The sequence below is a fragment of the Rhipicephalus microplus genome, chromosome 5 (genome assembly GCF_043290135.1).
Source record: "Rhipicephalus microplus isolate Deutch F79 chromosome 5, USDA_Rmic, whole genome shotgun sequence".
Taxonomy (NCBI): domain Eukaryota; kingdom Metazoa; phylum Arthropoda; class Arachnida; order Ixodida; family Ixodidae; genus Rhipicephalus; species Rhipicephalus microplus.
This window is the reverse complement of record NC_134704.1, coordinates 69,712,685-69,728,861: the sequence shown is the minus strand read 5'-3', so window position 1 is coordinate 69,728,861 and position 16,177 is coordinate 69,712,685. Positions and strand designations below refer to the sequence as shown.

The 16,177-nt window shown below is 48.9% G+C and overlaps 1 protein-coding gene across 5 annotated transcripts in view; it reads left to right on the top strand.

Annotated features, from left to right (window-relative positions):
* Window positions 1-14,302, top strand: part of LOC119174440 (uncharacterized) — a 240,170-nt gene extending 225,868 nt beyond the window's left edge. Inside the window, exons 6-8 of one of the 5 annotated variants that reach the window (XM_075895651.1) lie at window positions 2,323-2,489; window positions 4,317-4,679; window positions 5,462-5,719. In XM_075895651.1, the coding sequence (XP_075751766.1) occupies window positions 2,323-2,460 (138 nt within the window). In that variant the 3' untranslated portion in view covers window positions 2,461-2,489; window positions 4,317-4,679; window positions 5,462-5,719. Of the gene's footprint in view, window positions 1-2,322; window positions 4,680-5,461 lie in introns of those variants that run through there. The other 4 variants (XM_075895650.1, XM_075895649.1, XM_075895648.1 and 1 more) reach the window with 4 other exon arrangements.
* The last annotated feature ends 1,875 nt before the right edge of the window (window positions 14,303-16,177 follow it).

Here is a 16,177-nt window from a genome sequence, read left to right as displayed (position 1 = left end):
TTCCGTTAGCTCATGGGATGAGGTTGGGGGGGGGGGCATGGTAAGTAAGCGGGATTAATTGCACATTATTTGAGGCACAAAAGAACGTTCACCTAGTCTCCACAATGTCACTGCAACATTGAAATAGAGAACATTAATTATGCCACAATGGTGGATTGTGGTAATTTATGACGGGCAAACTTTCAGTATGGGTGTTTTATTTAGTTGTTATAACTTTTATGTGCAATGAGATTATGATTTCCCCCCTAATTAGGGAGCTTTGCTTCGAACGATTTCGAGAGAGATATGCAATAAAAATTACAGGAATGTCAACTAAGGTATGCTCCGCGGAGTGGATAAATAAAAAAACCTTCCGCTTAGTTGGTGGAACCTCCTTGTGTAACGATATTAATATTGCTCACTTTGTGAAACAGTTCGTAACAGTTTTAAGCATGATATAAAGTAAGAATTCAAAGAAACCTGACTGAAGGAAAATTTTACTTACAGGAATGTGGTGGCAAGAAAATTTGCATAGTTGGTGGAACCACTGTTGATACGAAATGAGTTCAGGCATGTTCGTATTCTATTTCGGCATCTAGCGCAGAGCACACACAGGCCAAGGACCGAGTGAAAGCCGACGCTTCTAACAGCTGTCTTCATCGGTTGACGCACGGTCCTTGTGTTGTTTGCTACGTGTGAAGTGGAAGCTCCATCAATATACTACGAAATTTGGATCGTTGCCTCAGTGAAAGCAGTACGAGTTCATGAAGTGTTTTTCTCGGGGTAGTTTACTTACTGAATTCGACACCGCAAGGTTGAAAACATGAAATTTATTGCATACTGGTAACAGCAGTTCATGTGAGTACAAATGCACCGTGTAACAAAATGACTTCAGTGGGGCGTACAAACAAGAGACCCCCAGACACGATTTAACTTACAACACTGGAAGTGTTCGGAAATGTTAACGATTTAGAGTTCGAAGTACTTTACTATGGGAGAGCATAGAGCTATCTCGTGGGCCTCACGTCTGATGGCGATTGTTTAAAAAAGAGTGTTCGACGATTGCAAGTACTTTGTACTCAAACTATGGATGCGCACGGCGCAGAGAGCCGTCCCAGCATAGGCACATGAGCTGTGTTTATAAAAACTGTTTAACGATTTAGAGTAATTAGTACTCCACTATGGGAGATAACTAAGCCGTCCCGTTTGTTTAGAAAAAGTGGGTAACGATTTAGAGTACTAGGTACTCTACTATGGGAGAACATAAAGCCGTCCCGTACGTAGGCTTCTTGCGCTGCCTCCTGAACTAACGCATGGTTGCGTTTAAAAGAATTTTATTTCCACATATATCTCATATAGCTTATGTACACACAGAAAGATGGACAATGATGATCATGTGTATGTACAGTGCAAGCTGTTGTATACAGTGAAAATAAATTATTTGCGTTTGCAGTGATGTACAATGCAAAAATTGTACAACAAAAACAGGACATTCATGAACATCGAGATGATTAAGCTTATATAAACAGTAAGGCTATATGCACAAACAAGGGGGTCACTCACAGTGTAAGGTGATGTTTTTTTTTATTCACCTGTGAGGACAGTTTTCTGTCGTGCTCAAGAACAATATTGCACAAAAAAGACGTTTTTAATGAAGAAAAGGAGAATTCGCACTGTAATGTCACAGTGGTACAAGCTTTAGCCCACCTCCTCAATTGGAAGGAAAGGCACGGACACTCTGTTGTTTTTTACAATAATGAATCGCGTTGACCAGCGTCGGAGGAAAAGCTTCCTCTCCCAGCACAACTAGTTCTTCATCGAGATGCATAAGCATTACGTTTTTTGTGTGTTTAGAAAAAAGCGTGTAACAATTTAGAGCACTAGTTACTCTACTATGGGAGAGCTTAAAACCGTCCCGAGGCTACGCTAAGAAGAACCGATTACGTGACCTCTGTCACACTTTTGTACGTTTCTAGTTTAGAATAAAAGTGTTAAACGATTTAGAGTACATTGTATTCTACTATGGGAGAGACAAGTCAAAATGAACTTTTTGTGTGTTTAAAAAAAGTAACCGAACGTACAGCAGCCACGGAAATCATCGTACCACGGGAGGTATCCGGAGCTCAGCGTTTTAGTAATCAGACATGACTTCTTCGAGGCTACAACTTTAAGAAAGCAGGTTCTTTGTCGCAAAGTCGGCTCCATAGGCGCTCCGTGTCCTAAAGATTTTTCTTTCAAGCTTAAATCCCGTGTTCCCTGGAACGTTTACCTTATTTGGATTTCAAACCTCGAAGTAGTCACGTGCGAGAGCCCTGGTGCATTTCTTTTTTCTTTTCTTTTCAGGTGTGGCACATGTGCACCGGAGTTCCTAACCTGGGAGCGAGACACAGCTTCCTCTGTCCCAACGGCACCATCTTCAACGAGCGGAGGGGTGTCTGCGATTGGTGGTACAACGTCGAATGCAGCGAATTCACCCTCTGAGCTCGAACCAGTCGTTCTCCTTGAAGCGTGTACGGATCCGCTCACCCGGCCGTACGCATACATCAGCGTGTGTTTTCCAACGCACGCGTCCTCCTCGCTCATAACAGCGCTCGGGACACTGTGCACGACGATGTAGGCTGCCACGGCCTGCGCTGTCCTCTTGACAATGCAAAGCGTCTTAGATGTTCCACGTTAAATCAACGCGACCTCGTTTGTTTTGTAATTCAGAACAAAAGGTGTGTTGTTGAATATCGTATGCAGCTGTAATCACGGCACCAACAAGACAGGCACAGGTGTAGTTCGCTGCTTGAAAGTCCGCAGAAGCGGTTAGGTTTTTGGCTGACTGTAGGAAGCTCACGCTATTGCCAACTGGTATCTAGTGTGTCCCAACATGAGCGTTTTGTTTTGTGTATGCCTCGATCATAAGGGCTAGAGATCTTCAGTCTTGACTGTCGTGTCGCACAAACGCTTGTATATCAGAAAAAAGTGATATACTAAATAGTATCATGCTAAAAACATTTATATAATTTCACGTGGAAAACGCGCTTTCAGGTTACAGAACTCTAACACGTGTCCTGTAAAGATACAGGGGAAAATCGAAAAACGCAGCTCGCATTCAGCACGCGTCAAGGTATTATAGAGTATATGTCTAGCTGCAGCCATGCGGAACACACTTTGGCGTTGTCTTCTGACGCGTTCATTTAAAGCGGTTTGACGACGTTGCTGAAATTCAAGACAATTCAATGGATTTGGCGGTTAAAGGGGACACCACGCGTGACACCAAATGGCCACAAGACAACGGATGAAATGATTTTGCCTAAGCAGAGTACCATGATGCCAAAAATGTGCTGATAAAACGGTCTGTGAGTTCACCACTCAATTGGAACGGGGATTAACGCAGATCCGGCATCGTTCTTTAGGCCAAGAACACGTGGCTATAAACGATTTTGCCATTCTATTGGATCTTCTGTGACTGACGCAGCATTTGTACAAAAGCTTATCGCCGCTAGTATCTACAATCGTTACTACTGAGAACGTTATCAACAAGCCAAAGGGTTAAAAATTAAGAACAGTGCCCAAGTTAAGCGATTGTGCCCACTGTCCTCCAAGCGCTCACTTGTACAGAATGAAAAAGCTGACTACATTGCTGGTTTTAATTCATACATAGAACTGTGCAGTGCTCACAAAAAAAAAAAAACGACCCATGCTGCACAGTACTAAGCGTGAGCTCACTTGTATCACTACTGTCGCGAGCACACAAATTGAAGGAGTGAATAGGATGCAACTTGATGATCAGCGGAGCCTGATCACCCCTGACCTCAAGGTGCATAGCCAATCTGGAGAAAGCTTTAACGAGTACCTGCGACCACGTTGTGGCCGGTCCTCTCGTTGTATTATGTGTTTAGCATCCTCTTCCACCAATCAGCTGTCGTGATTGTGCGTCGTGCTATGCCAGTACAGTTAGTTACCTTGCAATACGTCGACGATGTCCTCATTCGAAAAATACGTTCAGTACATGCGTTAGTCAAGCCCGAACCAACGGCACGTCTGGATCATCATTAACCTACGCAATCTCATTATGCTATCTGAGCTTGGGATGCAGAGCTGTCCTCAATACATTCATTGGTCGTATCTGGCTGTCCTGCAGAAATAACAGTGATTATGACAGAATCCACAAGAAAAGACTATTGCACAAAGAAATATCATGACACTTTTCCGCAAACAGCTGGTTGAATATGACCTATAACGCATGACGCCGACAGTTAATCAGACTGATTTGTTCTTTAAGCTACGCATGGAGTAGAGTCTGGGAGACGAACATCCTGCTCAAAAATGTCGTTTCGTTGGCCCATAAGGTTTTGGAAGGCTCTGACGAGGATGGTCTGTGGCTGGAACCAGTGAAGATCAACAGGATGGTGCTTAGCCAGCAGCCGTGGATAGGAATGACTGGACCAGAACCTCCTGCCACCATGGATGACGTCTACGTGCTGTTCGGGGTGCTGCTGTGCAACCTGCATTCCGAGGCCGGCACCATCTTCAACCGTGATTGGTTCCAGAACCAAATAAACGACCTTGTCTAGCTGTTTCCCGGGGTTTCGGTGCCCCCAGCAGTGCCGCTGTACAGCGAGTCGCAGGCAGAGGCACTCTCTGCATTTGGAAAACAGTGGCCTTTCACCACAACAGAGATCCTCTGCACTATCATAGAAGACCGTTTCCAGGTAGGTGCAATTTGATGCTGTTCAGCGACAGAATGAACCTTCTTGCAACACATGGACCCACGAATTAGGCTCATAAACACAATCAGGATTGCTATTAATACTCAAGAATGATATGGAAGAATCTCATTTCGATTTATAGTTGACCAATATGTTTTTCCACGAAGTCAGACTTATCTCTTGAAAACTTTTATGGGTGCTTGCCATGTTACGTGTTCCAGATGTGGCCAATTCATATCCTTGTGAAAATTTAAATGCTCCTGTGCAGAGCTGTTAATGTCCTGAGACTAACCATACAAAGTGTCCTTTGCACTTTATTTGAAAATAGCACGATCAATTGTATGCAAAAACAACACTTCGACAGTGATAGTTATGAGTAACGTGCGTGACCGCTAGAAAATTGTGAGTTTACCAGGAAGTATTCACACGATTGATAATACACAAGAAGCCGTAGAGTTAAACACTCTCGTAGAAGAGAGGGGGTCTCACAACTAACTGTGTTATTAGGATAACTGCTACACAGTCCTTAAAATGCCACATCAAGAACGATGGTCGAGATAATGAATAGTACACTCGGAGATTTCTTATCCCCCTTCAACTCAACACAGCAGGGACCATGCGTTCTATCGATTTAGAAATTGAAAATTTGTGATCCTGCTGGATCAAGTATTTGCACCCTTTGAAAGAGTTTTTGCCACGAACCAACTACACTGTGGATCTTCCTTTAATGATCTTCCTTTTACTCACTTATTTGACCTCCCCCTTTCTCTTTGCCCATCATGCAGGGACCAATGAAGCGTCTCCAGGAATATGTGTGCGCACAGTGGAGAATCGCCGAGATTGTTCGGGAAGTACAAGTCAGCGTGGACTGATTCTCGTGGAGTACAACCTGCTGAGGATTCAATGCAATCGCCTGCAAGTTACCGCTCCCGTGGCTCTCGCGGTGCTGCAGCCCCTGCAAGCCGCGACAGACCAAGTTCCAGCAGCGCAGGAAACTCTGCAGTGCAGAGATTACACGAAATAAACACTTGTTTTACAGTGAATTTTATTACGAGATCCGAACACGCGGGTCACGCACGGCGCTGTAGTCCGCCGGTTTATGTAGCCACTATCGCACGCCCTAGAAAAACAGAAGCCCAACAAATAAAAAAATACCGAGGACACAGTAGATCTTGCACCCGGCCCAATGCGACCCAGCCCAGTATTCTAGCACTGAGACAAGCACATTTTATGTTCTTTATTTGTGGTGAAACTTTACACCATGTGGGATAATATAAATATATTATAATATGCAGCAAACATAACAGAAACGTTACTACGGCGGTCAAGCACTGCTGCAACACATCCCATCTGAAAATGCCTTCATGGGTAGTAGGGCTTCCACCCTTTCTAATTATAAAGTAACACAGTCATTTGTTCTTACTACCTCGAGGAACCTTGACATACTTTCTTTAAAGTACTGTATAGCTGGTCTCCTGTCCGGATCACAGCGAAATCCAGCCATTCTAGAGCGCCATATACTGTGCAAGGCAGTCATCGTGTATAATCAAAGGCGGTAATCCTTCATCATTCTCAGTTGCTAAATACCTGATTTCAAGAGGGTGTAACGGAAATACTTTTTAATTCTGTTTTGTAAACGTACCAAAAGTATACTCCCTCGCAACAGTGTAAGAAAACGTGGTGTATTGTTTCCGGTGTGTTACAGATTACACAGTCAGATCCCCATGATATATAAAAAAATGGCAGCATATCCACGGAGTGAATGATGGAGAGTGGGGCGAAGCATTCGTCCGTCCATGCGTCCATCCGTGTGACCGTCCATGCGTCTTTTTGTGCGCCCGTCCTTGCGTTCTTTCGTGCATCCGCCCCTGCGTCCATTCATGCGTCCGTCCATGCATCTGTTTGTGTGTCCGTTCGTTCATCTATTCAACACTCCAAGTCCCACCATCTCGCATCTTTTTATCATATATTCCCCATATAGAAGCACCGCCATCCATCGGACATTCCAAGGACTACACGAGAGGTGGCACACGCACACTTTCTTACGGCCTGCGCTTTGGGTCCACTTCCCACCTTTAACCACCTCGAGTTCATGGTATATTCTAGTTCACTGTATTCATGGCACTGCGACCAAACGCTCGCTAAACCTTTCGAAAACCAAGGAGGTTACGCCCAGCGAGTATAACGTAGCAACCTTTCCCTGTCAGATAGGGCTAAATTTACATGCCAATGGCTGCTAATGAGAAATGAGAGACAGGAGAATTCGGCCTTTACTTTCTTACGGCTTGCGCTTCGTATCTACTTCTCATTTTTAACCACCTTGAGTTCATTCATGGTATATACAAGTTCATTGTATTCATCGCACTGCGGCTCAACGCTCGCTAAACCTTTCTAAAGCTAAGGAGGTTACACCCAGCGAGTATAATGTAGCATCCCTTTCTTGTCCGATAGTGCTCAATGTACATGCCAATGGCTGCAAATGGGGATCGCAGCGTGCGCGTTGACTAAAAACCGAATGCTCATGTCTCTCATTCCCCATTAGCAGCCATTGGCATGTATTTGAGCACTATTTTTTATTGTTCAACAACGCACAGAAGAAATCTCTCACTGGCACCACCTTGGAGGTCAAGTGTTATACCTATTTCGGGTATGTGCCACTGGTGGTTACATACGAGGGACGCCCAAGCCACGCCATTAGGAGCTTCGTGTTACCAAGGGTTCCGTGTTGACGTCCCTGCGTGTTCCACGTCAGGGACGTCCTCCTCATCTAGCCATGGCGCCATCGACGTCGTGGACGCCTTCGAAGGCGCAAGCCTTCGACGTTGTCGTCCCTGCGGGGACTAGTCCGGAGACCATCGTCGACGCGACGGCCTCAATAGTTGGCCTCTCAGAGGTACACTGCGTTCAGCACATTGGAGGCATGAACTTCCAAGTAACTGTAAAGAGCATGGCTTCCATGACTCTCATCGTCGACGCTGGCTACCTGACCATCGGTGGCGAGCGTATCCCTGTCGTTCCAGTCGGCCCGCAGGCAACTAACATCGCCTGCCTGTTTTTACCAGCCTTCGTCTCCAACGAGGTACTCGTCCAGGCTTTGTCCCCATACGGCAAGGTGTTGACGGTGACCGCTGGCGTCATGAGCGCAAGACGCGGAGTTCTCACAGGCACACGCTATATCCGGATGGAAATGAGTCCCACAAATCGCGTCCCCAACTATCTTCGCGTTTCTGGTCATCGAGTCACCTTCGACTACCGCGGTCTGCAACGTGTTTGTCGTCGGTGTGGCTCTAGTGGTCATTATCGAGCACAGTGCACAGCACCATTCTGTGGTCGCTGTGGTGTGCACGGACACGAAAGCGAAGGTTACGACCACCCCTGCCGACATTGTGGAGATAACCACCCTACCACCGTCTGCCCTGTGCGTCGTTCATATTCTGATGCTACTGTGGGGACCTTTCCTGCCCTACCGTCCGTGTCACCAACGGCAACAGAAGAACGAGAACAAGGAGCTGTACTAGAAGAACGCCAGAATCCGATTCTGAGAGCTCCATTAAACGATGAAGAAGTGTGCAGCTTGGCCAACTCGAGCGTGCCACGTCTGCCAATCTCAGCGACAGAAACAGCCACCGCGATTGACCTCGCGTCTGTCCCAGGCAAACATGTCATGCCATGTTCGACGCCGGCGCAAGCCGAGAAAGAAACGCCGGTAGACACTGAGGCACCAGACTCATCGTTAAACCTAGCAGTTGATTGCCCAGAAGACGCCGGCGTTGCGAGATCTACGGACGCTGGTGTCTCGCCAGGAGCAGAATTGAAACCGAATGAGCAAAGCCCATTGGATCATTCCGAAAGCCAGGCTCGTGACTCTCTTGAACAAGTAGCAAGACGCCATGGGAGTTCTTTACTGACACGTCTCGACAAGCAATCCGTGATCAAGTTCGTTGGAGGCGGCGACAACGTTAACGCTGCAGCCCTACCACCATCTGATTCGTCCGACAGCAGCTTCAGCCTCGAAGTCGAAAGTAGCATCGGACACCCTTCTAGCCCTGACGGATGTGACGTGGAAATGCAAGCCCCGCGAGAGGTCAAGCGTGCTCACAAGTCTGGCACCAGCTCGGACGGCACCCAAGATAGCCGCTCCGAGTTCCAGCAACCAAAGAAACCTCGACCCTCTTCTAGAGGGTCGAATTGTGCTGTTTAGTGTACGTACTCCAGTTCCCCCGGACAGATCCCCGGGGTATACCGAATCGAAAAACACGACCAGGTCAGTCACCCACCTTTTTTCAATAAGGCTGACACCCTGAAAATTCTTTCTTTAAATGTTCAAGGGTTCCGTAACCCAGTAAAGCAAGCCGAGGTTATCAGCATAGCCCGCGCAGAACATTGTGATATTCTGTGTTTACAAGAAACAAATTTTTCACCATTGGCCACGTTCGTGCATTCGAACGCGCTTTTAATTTAGACTGTTATTTTTTCTTCGCGACATCTCGCTCCTCTGGAGTTGGAATTATTATTTTTAACCGCGCTCTTCTGTGCAATCATCATGTTTTCTATGACGGGAATGGGCGGGTATTGGCTTTTGACTGCGTCCTATCATCCTTCAAGCTGCGTGTTTTGTGTATTTATGGGCCAGCTCAAGCAGCGATGTCTAACGATTTTTTCCGTGACCTGGAAGTGTATTTTCTAGACGGTCGTCATGTCTCACTCACTGGAGACTTTAATTGTGTATTAGACACGCGAGCTGACGTGCAAGGTCCAGGATGGGGTCGCTCTGATTGGAACGCGCGAGAGCTGCGTCGCCTAGTGCACAATTTCTCTTTGACAGATACGTACAGACTAGTGCATGGACCACAGTATGCCTAGACTTGGCGGCGTAGCACGTCGTCTAGTCGTTTGGATCGTTTCTATGTGCCGAGCGCGCTAGCTTCTTACGTATCGCACTCTGATGTAGTAACATTACCATCATCGCCTGTTTATATATCAGACCACCGACCAGTGACGCTCGAGGCTCACTTTCCCTTTTCATCATCAGTGAAACCTTGGCGTCTTGACATCCGCATTCTGCACGACGCGCGTACACGCTCCAGTTTATCCATAATCTTGCGCGCCTCTCTTTTGGGATGCGGTCCGGAGGTGTGGGACGCGCTCAAGACGCAGTGGCATTTACACTGCTCAGTAGCAGGGCGGGCCCTTAGACGCCGTACGTCCGAAGAACTAGCGGACACTGCCACAAAGCTGCGTATTGCTCTTCGGGTTGATCGACTAACTCCCTTGATGCGCGCATGGCAGCGAGAGATAAGGGGTCGTTTTCAACGCCTCATTGCAGCTTCGTCATTGACGGCGGCTGCTTGGCGTTGCAGACGTAATCCTTGTGCTCATCCTGAGGTTCTACGATTTGCGAAAAGCTCGCTTCTCAACCCGTCGAGTCGACTAGGAACTCCGGCGGCCAGATTCTTACACACTGCCTTACCGCCGACACGTGATCAATCAGTTTTCCTAGCTCACTTTGCCAACATGGCTCGTACGACAATGTCATCACATCGCGGTACCACCGAGACAGCCACAATGTTAAGTAGGCTCCCTCAGCTTTCATCTGAAGTAGCTGAACAACTGTGCACAAGTCCGTCAGCTGACGAAGTCAAAGGGGCACTGTCTTCCATGAAGCGTGGCTCGGCCCCCGGGCCGGATGGGTTGCCTGTTGAGTTTTATTTATCGTTTTGGGACGACATTGGTGCCCTTTTCACCTCTGTTATTTGCCGCTGCTTCAAGAATTTTGAATTTCCTGATAGCTTTCGCGATGGTCGAATTGTTTTAATACCTAAACATGACCCATCGTCAGTTCGCCCAGAGGAGTGGCGACCAATAACGCTCCTCAACGTTGATTATAAAACTTTCGCGGCAGTTATCACTCGGCGTTTGAGAAGCCTGATGCCCTCCTTAATAGGTCATCATCAGGCGTGCTCTATTCCTGGAAGAGGAATCCACAGTCTCTCCTTTGTTACGCGCGATATAGTTGCGTACACGTTAGCAAGATCAGCTCGGGGACTCTTGGTTTCACTTGACCAAGAAAAGGCATTCGATCGCCTCGAACATAGCTTTATATTTAGCGTAATGGCAGCATTTGGCTTCTCACAAAACTTCGTCGAGCTTCTCAGAAACGCATACCGAAATATACGCAGCACGTTATTTCTTGATGGTTTAGAGAGTGCGCCATTTTCGGTTACCTGTGGTGTTCGCCAGGGGTGTCCTCTATCCCCTGCGCTTTTTGTATTCAGCCTCGAACCAATCCTTCAATCGCTAATCGCTGATCCTTACGTTAGAGGCCTTCCTCTACCAGGTAGTGGTACCGTGACAGTGACAGCATTTGCTGATGACATCACGTTGTATTTGAAGAATGAGGACAGTTTATCCCGTAGCCTACGACTTTTTACTACGTATGGCACGATTTCAGGTGCTGCGTTAAATTTTTCCAAATGTCGATATTTATTCATTGGTTCAACAGACGCAAGTCTAAGTTCCTTTTTCGGTCTTCAAAAAAGTGACTCTATTCGCATTCTGGGGCTTGATTATACTTGCTACGGCATATCAGCCTCCTTGTGGAATTCAGTAGTCGAATATGTAAAACGACACGTCCGGGAAGCACAAGAGTATGATTTACCGATGCTCGAAAGAAGGTATTTAGCACAGACGGTGTTTTGCGGCCGTGCATGGTATATATATCATGTCTTACAGCCCCCATTACAAATCACCAGGTCGTTGCAATCCCTCATTGGCTCTTTTTTCTGGTCGGGTGGAACAGAGCTGGTTTGCCGAGCAGCTCTTGGGCAACCGAAAAACTGCGATGGATTCGCATTCCCATCCGTCTCTGTTCGCTGCCGGCTACTTGCCCTACGATTCTTACTTCGGTTGTTGCATGCTGATCAGTGCCCCGCGCGTGATCTCGCCTGCTTTTTCTTAGGCACCAAGTTACGCTATTTACTACCAGATGCACGGCTTAATTCTGCACCGCAAACACTTCACGTACCTGCATTTTACTCAACGGCAGTAGCATTTTATCGACACGCGCAGCAGATTTGTCCCGATGTGGACATTCTTGAAAGCCGCATTGTAGATACAACGGCGGCTCTTGGTTCCTCCAGCCCGTCTAGCACGATCGAGACATGTGTCGTGGAGCGCGATAACGGCATTGGTTTTGCCTGGTCACCTCCGTGACTTTATGCGGCGTCTTGGATGGAGAGTACTCCCAACACGGGACAGACTGGAGAGGTGGGGCATGGTCCCATCTTCCACTTGTCCTACCTGCCCGTTACAGGAGTCTAACCAGCATATGCTGCAGCAATGTGTCATTGCAAAGGTGTTTTGGAAGTCAGTTAACACTAGTTTTCGCGGCCTAGGTGTTAATCGCTTTGTAACATCTGGTCGCTGCCCGCGTAGTCGCTTTGCACGCCTTCTAATAGCTGCGGGAGCTTTTTGTTTATGGCGTAATAGGTGCGAAGCTGTTGCGGCAGATCATCGTCGTCGTGCTCTTTTTCCAATACTGGAACGCCTCTACTCTGAACTCATATCGTTTCTGTCGGAGGAATTGTTCTTCCTTGGGGAGGAAGAATTTCTGCGACAATGGTCGTGCCGCTTTCTGTCCGTAGTTGACAGACGCGTTCAATTATTTTTCCACCTGGCCTGGTTCCTATAGCCAGGTCACCTGTCAATGTCTGATTGGTGCATGTAATCACTATGTGCTTACTATTTTTATGTGTTTGTGTGTGTTCAATATGGGTGTGAGCTCTCCTATATATGCACTTCATTCTAACGCTGTAAGTTATGTAACCTTTATGAATATTGATACCTGTTGTACATACTTTCTAACATCTTCACCAAGTCTTGTAAATTCTGTACATATATCATCATGTACATTGTCCATATTGTGATTAGTGCATTTACGTTGTATATGTACAGTTATTAGTACAACGGACTATGGCCATCCTACGGACTTGGACACTTTAGTTTAAATGTGTAGTGTATGTTGTGCTTTGTCTTTTGTTTGTTATTGTGCCTGTTATACAGACGCTTGTCTCTTAGGTTTGTTGCGTCCCATGAAAGAATAAACTTTTTCTAAACAAGGAGCGTCTTAGCGTCTCACGTCGTCGTTAGCGTCTCACGGCGTCCCTGGGCTGGCGGACGCCCGTAATGGCAAGCCAGCCCCCGAAGAAGGCGCTAGCCTTCGACGTAGTCGTCCCCAAGGGGACTAGTCTCGAAGACGTCGTTGACGCGACGTCTTCAATAGTAGGAATCGAAGAAGTATACTGCGTTCAGCACTTTGGAGGCTGGAACTACCAAGTTACCGTCAACAGTGAGGCTGCACTGGCCCAAATCGTAGACGCGTCGCACCTTATCATCCGAGGAGAGCGCGTCGCCATCGTACCCCTGGGACCCCAAGTGACCCAAGTGACCGTCCTGTTCCTGCCGTGCCGCGTACCCAGCGAAGTCCTCGCACAAGCACTCTCTCCCTACGGGAAGGTGCTGCACATCACCAGAGGACTCATGGGATCGCGCCCAACCGTGACCACTGGGACGCGATACGTCCGCATGGAAATGAAGGCTTCGTCACCGGTGCCCAACTACCTCAAGGTCGCGGGCCATCGAGTGACCTGTGACTATAAGGGCATCCAGCGAGTGTGTCGTCGATGTGGAGACAGTGGGCACTTACGCATGAACTGCACAGCTCCGTTTTGTGGAAGGTGCGGCGTTTATGGCCACGACGGGAAAGGCTGCTCGCTGCCATGTCGCCGTTGTGGGGACCCGCATGCCACCGTTGCCTGCACCATCAGGCCATCGTATTCCGAGGCGGCATCCAAGAATTTCCCCCCACTTCAACCAGGAACGCCATCTAAGAACAAGTGCGACGATTCGTCGGCGCGAGCCGTGGTGGCCGACCACGACCAGGGTGTGCCAATCGCGGCGCTGCACCAGACGCCCACTGCGTCCCCTACGATTCCGGGCCTGGTAATCCCTCCAGGTACTGAAAACTTAAGTTCCCCGCGTCCCGTGGCCATTTCTGAGGAATCGCAGGCCAAGCCCTCATCAGACGAAGCGCCTCGTGAGGACGGCGTCTCGGATGGGAATATTCCATCTGAGGCTCCTCGCGTTGCTGCTCTGTCGACAACAAGTTCAGGTGTCATCGAGGAGTCTACATCTCAAGACGACGACGCCTGCATCTACGAGGACTCCAACAGCACCGCGAGTGAGGCGCCCCTACAAATTGACGAAGACACCAGCCCCAGTGACATAAGCCAGGACAGTGGAGACGTCTTTGTACCATCCTCGCTCAAACACCCGGACACCAAACGCCCCCCGATAACTACTCGTGACTTAGAAGCCCCCACCAGAGACAGAAGTCCCCTGCGGACTTTGACGCGATCCCGGAAGCCCCGAGCCTCCGGTGGATCACCTGGCCGGAAAAAATGACTCAGCCACTTGCGGGGCATTGGCTCCCGCACCTGATAAAGGTACCCCTGCATTTGCGTGATCCTATACTATGTTTTCATTTTCCCCATGGCTCTTACTCTAAATGTTATTACTTTTAACGTTCAAGGTTTCCGAAATTCACAAAAACAGGCTGAGGTATTGGCTTTTGCACGTTCAGTGCACTGTGATTTGCTGTTCGTGCAAGAAACAAATTTTTTCAAGCTTTCTGATGTACTCGCTTTCAAGCGTGCGTTCAATTTTGATTGTTTCTTTTCGTACGCCAGCACGCATTCGACTGGCGTCGGAGTCGTTATTTTTAACCGAGGTCTTTTACGTGACCATCATGTTTCCTTCGATGCCTTCGGATGCGTGCTGGCGTTCGACTGCACCTTTTTTTCGTTAAGAATAAGATTTGTTGCCGTGTATGCCCCAGCGGCACGCGAGAACTCAAACGCGTTCTTCCAATCTCTTGATGCGTTCCTTTTAAATTCCCGACATGTGGTACTTTTAGGGGATTTCAATTGTGTCTTAGACTCACACGCAGACGTTCGAGGTCCGGGTCGCGGCCGGTCAAACTGGAACGCCAGAGAACTCGAACGTCTAGTGCAGCAATTGGCATTGAGTGACGTTCATCAAATTGTGCATGGCAGTAATTATGCCTATACTTGGCGTCGAGCAGCGTCGAGCAGCCGAATTGATCGCGTGTATGCATCCCCCAGTCTCATTACCTACGTTGGGGGCGCTGGCGTCGATCGACGGGAGCGGTCGCATACCACGTCGGCTCTGTGAAATATCGCAATTATTTGCGTCACATCAAGTCGTCCTCCTGCAAGCCATCTACCACCGTCTCCAAGAACGTCAGCCGCAACCGAAGACATCACGTCTTGTCAAGGTGGGCCGTCTTCTGACCCTTTTTTGGTCACTTGAAGCTTTCGCCAAACCACCGCGGAGTTAAGCCTAACCGCAGTAAGGGCCGCGCTGGCCCTGCCCGGGGTTTCCCCGGTAATGGCGTCTCCAAATCAAATCACCGGCTACGATCCGGAGTCCCTACAGATAATACAGATGGATACCGCTCAAACCGAGACACCTCTACCAACCGAGGAAGAGTACCTCCAGGATATGGTCCGCGTCTGGCGCGGAAGGAAGAACACAGCAGTGGCGTCGAGAGACGCCAGGGCTCCTGCAGCCAAACAACAAGCAGCGTCTCGCCCTCAGCAAGCACAGGGCAAGAACGCGCCGAGCGTCGCCTCGCAGCGCGCCAAGCAACTCCAGTGGCGGCCGAAGAACACGCCGCGCATCGAAGAAGACGACGTCATAGTGGTGCTGAAACCGCGTGAGACGCTCGACCTCAAGGCCACGTTTGGTCCTGGAGAAGCCGGCGCTGCAGTCCGCAGCATCCTCGGAGCCGACGCAAGTGTGGGACTTGCGGTGTGGCCACTCTGGGATCAGAATGTACTTGTGTGCACGCTCAAATCAGTGGACGCCGCCGAGAGACTCCTCCGGGACATTAAGCTGCCAGTCGGGGGCCGCCAGCTAACATTCCGGGGACATCCCAAACTCTCCGGTGAGTTCTGTCGGGGCATCGTGCATGTCTCTCAAGACGAAACGTCCGAAACTGTGAAAAGCAAGCTCAGTGCTGAGCCAAATATAGTGTCTGTGCGCAAGCTTGGGGACACCCCGGTTGCGGTGATCACCTTCGCGGGGACCAAGGTGCCACGGACGGTGTTATACAACTGCGAGCGGCTCCCTGTTCGCTTGTATAAGAAGACAGTGCCTGCATGCCCACTTTGTGGCACAGTGGGCCATCGAGCAGATACTTGCCCGCGCCCGCAGCCCGGCCGCTGCACAAGCTGCGGCGTTCAGGTACCTGCTGCTACTCCTGACGGCCCTACGGAACACCAGTGCATTCCGAGCTGCCTCCTCTGCGGCGGTGGCCACAAGACTGGAGCTCCCGGTTGTGCTGAACGGTTCTGGCAGCCGGTCAAGTCGGGATCCCCACGCGGATCCAAGCCGAGGACAACGGGGGGGAACGGGGGGAA